At 48.2% G+C, this 7914-nt stretch overlaps 1 protein-coding gene across 3 annotated transcripts in view; it reads left to right on the forward strand.

Annotated features, from left to right (window-relative positions):
* mapk6 (mitogen-activated protein kinase 6) overlaps nucleotides 1-7679 on the forward strand; it is a 20100-nt gene extending 12421 nt beyond the window's left edge. For all 3 annotated transcript variants that reach the window (XM_019886496.1, XM_019886497.1, XM_019886495.1), the window contains exons 4-8: nucleotides 3117-3261; nucleotides 3422-3586; nucleotides 4593-4788; nucleotides 4919-5036; nucleotides 5459-7679. In XM_019886496.1, coding sequence (XP_019742055.1) covers nucleotides 3117-3261; nucleotides 3422-3586; nucleotides 4593-4788; nucleotides 4919-5036; nucleotides 5459-6523 — 1689 coding nt within the window. In that variant the 3' untranslated portion in view covers nucleotides 6524-7679. The remainder of the gene's footprint in view (nucleotides 1-3116; nucleotides 3262-3421; nucleotides 3587-4592; nucleotides 4789-4918; nucleotides 5037-5458) is intronic.
* Nucleotides 7680-7914: the final 235 nt, after the last annotated feature.

Below are 7914 nucleotides of genomic sequence, written 5' to 3' on the forward strand. Positions count from 1 at the left end.
TCTATTTGAAGCCCATATGGTGGCGTGATGTTGAAATGTAGGTTGAGGAGGTTCACTTGCTCTCACCGTTCATAGCAATGAGAAAATCGCACGTGACACAGATTAGTCATTGGTGTGTCTGAAGGCTTCACGTGACTCAACCCTTTTGGCTGGAGCTTTCATTCATCACACAGTGAGAAAGAATCCTGGCTGCTACCACCTTTTCTTTTTCTTCTTTTTTTTTTTTTTTAAATCGCGCCGACTCACACAAAGGTGTTTGTTATAACTACTCATTGTTTTCATGCCAACTACCACTTCTGTGATGAATGTTCATCTCTTGACTCATGTCTTCTCACATGAGTCACGCTGTCGGGAGCGACCATACTTGTCCTTCCGCTGTAGTAAGAGGAAGACGACGGCTCACGTGTGCTGGGAACAAATGCGTCTCTCCCACAATTGTTGTTATAATCCTGCCGCATTTTATTTATTTTTTTGGCATTGTTCCACATGGGCGTTTGGCCTCGACAAACGCGCTTTTCCTGATGCCAAGCATGCGCGCCGCGAAGAAATTGAAAAGCCGCCTGGCCGAGGTCAGTCGTTTCGTGCTGGGCCATTGTCTGCTGACTTTTTGCCAACGTCACAAACGCTGTTGTCAATGTTGTCAGGCTGACTTTTTAACTGGGCTGCTCTCTTTTCCAAACAAAGCTTCTGTGTTTGGTCTGTCTCTTCAGTGATAACAATGGTGGTCTACTGCTGGTCGGGAGGGAGAATGCCGATATCGCTGCTACCCACTCACTTTGCTTTACATGGCACCGGTGGCCATTTGATAGTACGTGTCGTGTTTCAGACCTAACGAGGCTTGCTTAAAAATGAACCCATCACCCCCCGCATGAAGCCGTCCTGCAGGGGCAGGGGTGTGTGTTCGTGTCAGCTGGCCAGTTGAACTTGATCACTTTGCAAGTTCGCTTTCACAGCCCTGTACCCTTTCGCTTTTCGGAGTGAACCGAAACATGACTTTACTAACTTTTATCGACATAACGAGTCACTTTAACATCGCCACCCTTGGTCCTCCACCGCCGTTAAAAATCATTCGAAACTTTTCCAGACATTTACTTTGGGTCACTAGATCTGACAGAGTAATAATCTCTGATTCCCTTCAGGATGACTTTAAATTAATCCTGCTTGGGTTTGGCGGGAAGCGTTAGAGCTCTCCTTTTGCCCTGGGAAAGGAAGCTGTGTGCATGTGTGTGAACCTTCTGTTCAGCCCTCTTGGCGGCTTGACGTCAAGAATGACTCGAATTCACGTGCAGCTGAACTGACCTGAACCGCTCAGATCCTCCTCCAAATAGACTTGCTTAGGTCTTTCATTTCACCCAAAACTGAAGTAAGCCGCATGTTCCATGTCCATTCAATTGGACTCTTGATTTTGTATTTGCTGATAGTTTCATCTTTTGCATTCAGACAGTTTAACTTGTGCCTTATGCAAAAAGTTCGATGGGGCAGGGAGGCATTTGAGCATGCAATATAATGGTGAAAGCGTTTTATGAAGAGGAGGATTTTTACTTGGGCAAACCCAAAGGTTTGGCATTCAAGGGATCATAGGAATTGCCACAAGAATCCAGCTCAATCGACAACCCAAAACCACACACACTTGACCCACTTTTTTCAGCCAGCAATCAGCCAGAAACAGAGTTGATTTTTGTTTTTTTGTGACTTTCCCCCAAAGTTCTCGAGCCTGTATGTATTTGTAAACAGTTTAGAGGACGGTAATAGACTTCCTGAACTGGATTATCTGATGGATCACGGTCACATGGTCAGTAAGACTGTAGTGATACACGGCATTTTTAATTGGGGTCACAGATGTGCTACATTGAGCAGGAATTGAAATATGTTTGAGGTTTGGTCACCTCTGACTGAATTTTACTGTCATCCTGGGATTAGGATGATCTCCCTGTGCACGTGCCTCCTTCGACTCACTGATCTGCCCAGACCTGTTCTACCTTTTCAATAGTCCGTCTGGCTTTGTGGCAAAAGTGCTCCGATATAATATGTGGGTGTCGAGTGGACCTGACACGTTCATATAATGGACCGAATTCCTTCAGCTGGTTTGACTGAAGTTGTATCTGCTTATTTCGAGTCTATTGTGCATAGAATTGTCCTCACGTAGTTTCTGTCCACGTGAAAAAGCATTTGCAGGCTGTCTTACGCATGCCAAAGTGTCAGGTGGCTCTATAACCCTTAATGCAAAGTAATTTTATCCAATTAGCTATCTATAGAAAGTCAGTTTTGTGACTGGCTTAACAGCAATGGCAAATCACGGAAGTGGAGTGATGATAGCTTGCGTGTGGATCTGAGACAAAAAAAAAAGGAAATGTAAATAAACACATTTTCTTTTTGATTGGGTGGCAAGCAGTTGTGAGTGTACCCCGCCTACTGTCCAATGACAGCTGGAATAGGCTCCAGCACGCCCGATACCCTCATGACAAGAAGTGGTTCAGCTAATGGATGGATGATTTTTTTTTTTTTCCCCTCGTAAGAAATATATTTTGAGATATTTTTCATTTGACATCTGACGACTGTGTGTGTTAACACGGCCAACAAGCATGCTAGAACAAACCCCATAATTGCTGCCTGCATCCTCGTTTAAGGTCGACTGGTTTGTCAGTTGGTTGGTTGCCAGCCTTAGAAGAAGGGGAGAGGTGTCGTTGAGCAAGGGCGGGCCTCAGGATAGCGTGGCAATGAGCATTTGGCGCTAAATTAGGGCAGAAACAGGAGCCTCGTTCAGTGGTGAGCTGACCATTTTGGCCTCGCCACAAACTACCGAAGCATGAGGCCAGTGCGAGTGTCGTTTTCCCCTCATGGGCCAACTTCCTTTTGTGTTCACTGTCCTCGATGTAGATTGCTGCGAGTGTGACAGTGAGAGATTATCCTGCTCTGAGAGTGCTGACAGGGCCCCCACGTGTCTGTTCTCCAGCCTTTCAACTGTCTCTTCTCTATGCTCTCTTTGTCCCGTTGGCGTGCCTTTTGCAATGAACTGCACACTCGAGGGACACCGCACGCACTACAGGCCAATCTTTTGTTGTTTTGAAACTCTGGATTTCTATCAACGGTGCCCACATGTCCTCTCTCTGCTGCAGGGTCACCTGTCTGAAGGTCTAGTCACCAAGTGGTACAGGTCTCCCCGCCTGCTCCTCTCGCCAAACAACTACACCAAAGCCATCGACATGTGGGCTGCCGGGTGCATCTTTGCCGAGATGCTCACTGGCAAAACTCTCTTTGCAGGTAAATGTTGACGGAGTTTGTCATGTTGCATTTGCCAAGCGACTGTCACTTGTTTAAAGAGCTCCGGGCTGAACAGAAAGCAAACAACTCTTGTGTTGCGCTTGGAACAAATGGGGCCAAGTGTTGAATATTCCATAACAACATCCGCCTGATCGCTCAGGGGCCCATGAACTGGAGCAGATGCAGCTGATCCTGGAGTCCATCCCGGTACTGCGAGAGGAAGACCGCCAGGAGCTCCACAGCGTCATACCCGTCTTCATCCGCAACGACATGTCCAAACCTCAGACACCACTGACAAAGCTGCTACCTGACATCAGTCCTCAAGGTAGTATTAACCTACTGCAAATGCAGTTAATCCCCGCAGAGGGGTACGTTACAGACCCACTCGGGGAAGGTGCCAAACATTTTTGAAATGGTTCTACCCCTACCACGTGCTTTAAACATGTTAAACCAGACTTATTAAATGACACTTTTCATCGTATTGTATGTTCAACCAAACCATGTAATTGAGTCGAACGAAAGTCCGCTAGCTTAATTCTAACAATGGGAAACGCCATAGACTGGAGAATTGAACTGAGCGTAGATGTTGCTATAATTATGAGCCTTGGATGAACTGCTTCTTTAGCACACATGTAGTAGCAACACGGCGGCCCGGCGGTCCAGTGGTTAGTGCGTTGACCTCACAGTGCAGAGGTACCGGGTTCAATTGCAGCTCTGGCCTCCCTATGTGGAGTTTGCATATTCTCCCCGGGCCCGCGTGGGTTTTCTCCGGGTACTCCGGTTTCCTCCCACATTCCAAAAACATGCGTGGCAGGTTAATGGAACAATTTAAATTGTCCCTAAGTGTGAGTGTGAGCGCGGATGGTTGTTTGTGTGTGTGTGCCCTGCAATTGGCTGGCAACCAGTTCAGGGTGTCCCCCGCCTACCGCCCGAAGGCAGATGGGATGAGCTCCAGCACCCCCTGCAACCCTTGTGATGATAAAGCGGATCGGAAAATAGATGGATGGGATGGATGGAGCAGCAACACATTCAGAGTACACAACACACACTCACAGGCATCTTTTCTCTGCGCTGTTGGAACAACAGTCGTTGGGGATCTGCTCAGCTTTCCCTTCATCTCTTCCAGCAGAGCTCAGGGCTTCCTGGCATATTGTGGTACTACGCTGAGGGCGCACAACTTTTAAATTCAGGCGGAATTAAAATCTGTGAACAACAAACCCTAATATAGCTGGGGGGGTTCACTGTACTGTCACACTCGTGAGGTACACCACCATCGAGTTTGCATCACTCAAATGTATCCGTTGTCTTTCCACCATTGTCTTCGTGTGCAGCCCTGGATTTCCTAGAAAAGATCTTGACCTTTAACCCCATGGATCGTTTAACTGCGGAAGAGGCACTGGCCCACCCCTACATGGCTGACTACTCCTTCCCCCTGGACGAGCCCATCTCGCTGCACCCTTTCCACATCGAAGATGAAGTTGACGATATCTTGCTCATGGACCAGAGCCACAGCCACACGTGGGACAGGTGCGGGCGTGCTTGAGACGACGACTTCTCTCTCCAACTAGCTGAGTGCCAGTTGGTTAGAAAGTCGGAAGTACCTTGCCTGTGAGACGGCGGTGGTTTTTAATGACTGTGCCCTGGCCTTGTTTTCCAGGTATCACGAGAGCCAGATGTCGGAGGCTGACTGGCACTTGCACAGCATTCATGACCCAGAAGAAGTCCAAGTGGACCCGAGGGCCCTCTCTGATGTCACGGATGAGGAAGTGGTACAGGTGCGTGAGTTTGATTATTAACCGACTATCAAACATTCTCATATTGGTGCTATCGTGACAGTGTTCAAAAGCCAGCCTGGCGATTCAGGGCAGCTGTACCTTGGCTTCCTCGTGCCTCAATTCATGAGGTTTGCCAGTTACGATCTATCGCTTAGTTGCTGCCAAAATGTGTTATGGGTGACCTTCGTTGTTTGAATTAAAAAGGTTTGTGTGGGGGCGGGGGTTGATTTGCACTAGTTTAGTCCCTGAGTGCTTTTTGAAATGGTGGTGGCGATTTCAGTCCGATGCTAGTATTCACATGTGGGGAGCCCACAGCGTTGAATTTCATGACGGAGTGTATTCGCAGTATTGGTGTTGGTAGCTAGCAACCAGCGAGAGTACTTGGCTTTGCTCATTTGCGTTGCGCCTGTTGCGTGTTGCAGGTGGACCCTCGGAAGTACGCCGACAGAGATCGAGAGAAGCTCCTGGATGAGCCTTCCTTTGACTACTCCACTCCATTCTCGTCAGAGCGGTCGTGGCCGGACGAGCATCACGAGAACAAATACTGCGACCTACAGTGTAGCAACACATGCAACTACAAGGCCGTGTCCCCCTCCTACCTGGACAATCTCATCTGGCGGGACAGCGAAGTCAACCACTACTACGAGCCCAAGCTCATCATCGACCTCTCCAATTGGAAGGAGCAGCAGAGCAAGGAGAAGGCTGACCGCAAGGCCAAGAGCAAGTGCGAGAAGAATGGGCTGGTGAAGGCCCAGATCGCCATGCGGGAGGCCGAAAAGACCCAGAGCGTCGCAGAGAAGGACCGCGAGCAGGAGAAACACCAGGCGCAGCCGCCCGGCCAGCAAGGCTTCGACTTTGACTCCTTCATCGCCAGTACCATCAAACTGAGCCTGCAGCCGGAGGCCTGTCAGGAGGTGGGCCTCCTCAGCGAGGTGGGCCTCCTCAACGAGCTCAACTCTTCCGTCTCCCAGCTGGAGGCCCCTCGCTCCGGATCCATGTCCAAGTCCATTAGTCAGGAGAAGGAGGAAAAGTGCCTGGTCAACCTGGCCCAGCTGGGCGGCGGCGGCGGCTTGGCGGTGGTCGGTAGCGACGGGCCATGGCCCGCGCACCCGTGGGAGGGCTTCGGCTCGGGGGAGCGAGTGGCCGAGAACGGCTGCTTGATCGACGAGGCGTGCTGGGACGGTCACTTCCAGAAGGAGAGCACGTACACCAGCTACCTGGACCACCTGTTCGGCCGGACGGAGGAGTGCGTCGTTGAGTCCGGCCCGGCCCCAGAGACGGAGAGCCCGGAGGCTAGAGAGAGAGAGTCGGGCGAGGCCTTCCTCACCCGGAGCGCCGAGATCGTGCTCAACGTGCAGCTGGACTCCCTGGGCCCGGACGAGCTGCCTCTGAAATCCATCCAGGCGTCGCTCACCCCCTGTGCCGTCAAATGCTCCCCTCAGATCACCCACAAAACCTACAGCAGCATCTTCAAACATCTTAACTAGAAAAAGCAACACATCCTCTTTTCGACGGCCGGTTTAGTTTGTCCTGTTTTTGTTTTTCTACTTGAATCATTTCATACCTTTTTTTTTCTTTTTTTTTTTAAAGTCAATTTTAAGAGTGGAAATGGGTGATTTCTTACGTTTAAGGAGTTTCTGTCACTCTGAGCCTTGACGCCCAGGCCTTCATGGGTTTACGTCTACGCCCTCATTGCTGAAACTGGCTTGTCACTCGCACACTTGCGTACTGTAGACGAACGGAAAATAGGCAGTGGGACGGCGGTCGAGGTTTCGGGGGATTCATATTTTGGCTGTCAGGGGAGTGTGCCGAGGGGAGATGCGATGATGGGTTTTGGTTTCATTTTGACGACGACATAAACGAAAGCTTCCATTACAGCCCTTTCATACTGTAAATGTGACACATGATGCCAGCAGCAACCATTATCGTAGGCGTTAATGTAATGTGTTATCTACCTCAAGGTAACAGCCGCGAGAGACACTCGAAGCCGCACTAGTGCTTTACACACCACGACCATCCTCATACCAAGAAATGAAGTGGTCTCATCGATGAATTCTGTCTCACGTTAGCGTTTAACATAGTGAGGTGTTTTTCAGTGATCATTATTTATTTCTAGCAGATGTGCGATATTTATTTTATCGAAAATTTGTGTCATTTCAATGTGATTATTGAAGAGCGAGGCGTTGGGCAGACCATTTTCATTTCAGCACTATTTGGGCGTCCAAGTGTTCCTTTTTGTTTTTATGGTAGATACAAATTTCATCTGTGTTGAGGCTTTCCATTTTTTCCATCAATATTGTCCAAATGGATATTTTTTATTTATAGGTGCATTCTGTTCGTAGTGGCAGAAAGTTATGGTTTCAAGCAGCACCTAAAAGTCTTAATTTTTTTTTTTTTTTTTTTTTTTAATCTAAATGTGGTGTATTCAACATTGCGTGCATGGAGGCAAGAGAATGGTACATTTAAAGTTAAATGGTGAGTATATTGTACGTCAGTTTTAATTGTCTTTTTTTTATGTACTTTTTTTCAGGCAAGCATGCTGAATTAGGTTAAGGTGTAGCATGTAGAACACATGGACTTTTTTTGTAATCATGGGTTCTCTTGTTCTACAAAAATATCAAAATAAACTTACAGGCAAACATTTGGGTGGCCTCTTCATTGCTCCACGTTCTATTGCTGTTGTTTTTTTTTTTTAATAATTTAAAAGGTAGAAAGTTACTCTGGATCAACACACTTGATGGAAGCTAAGCTGCAGGGAAATCAGCAGGATTACATAAGCAACGTATAGCTTTTCAACTTGGGCTGCAACATGTCGCCTCTCGAGTGTCGCATGTTGTGTCACTCAAGCAAGTGTAGAAACATGATATGCGCACACGAG

Source organism: Hippocampus comes, unplaced genomic scaffold (genome assembly GCF_001891065.2).
Source record: "Hippocampus comes isolate QL1 unplaced genomic scaffold, H_comes_QL1_v1.1 scaffold261, whole genome shotgun sequence".
NCBI classification, from domain to species: Eukaryota; Metazoa; Chordata; class Actinopteri; order Syngnathiformes; family Syngnathidae; genus Hippocampus; species Hippocampus comes.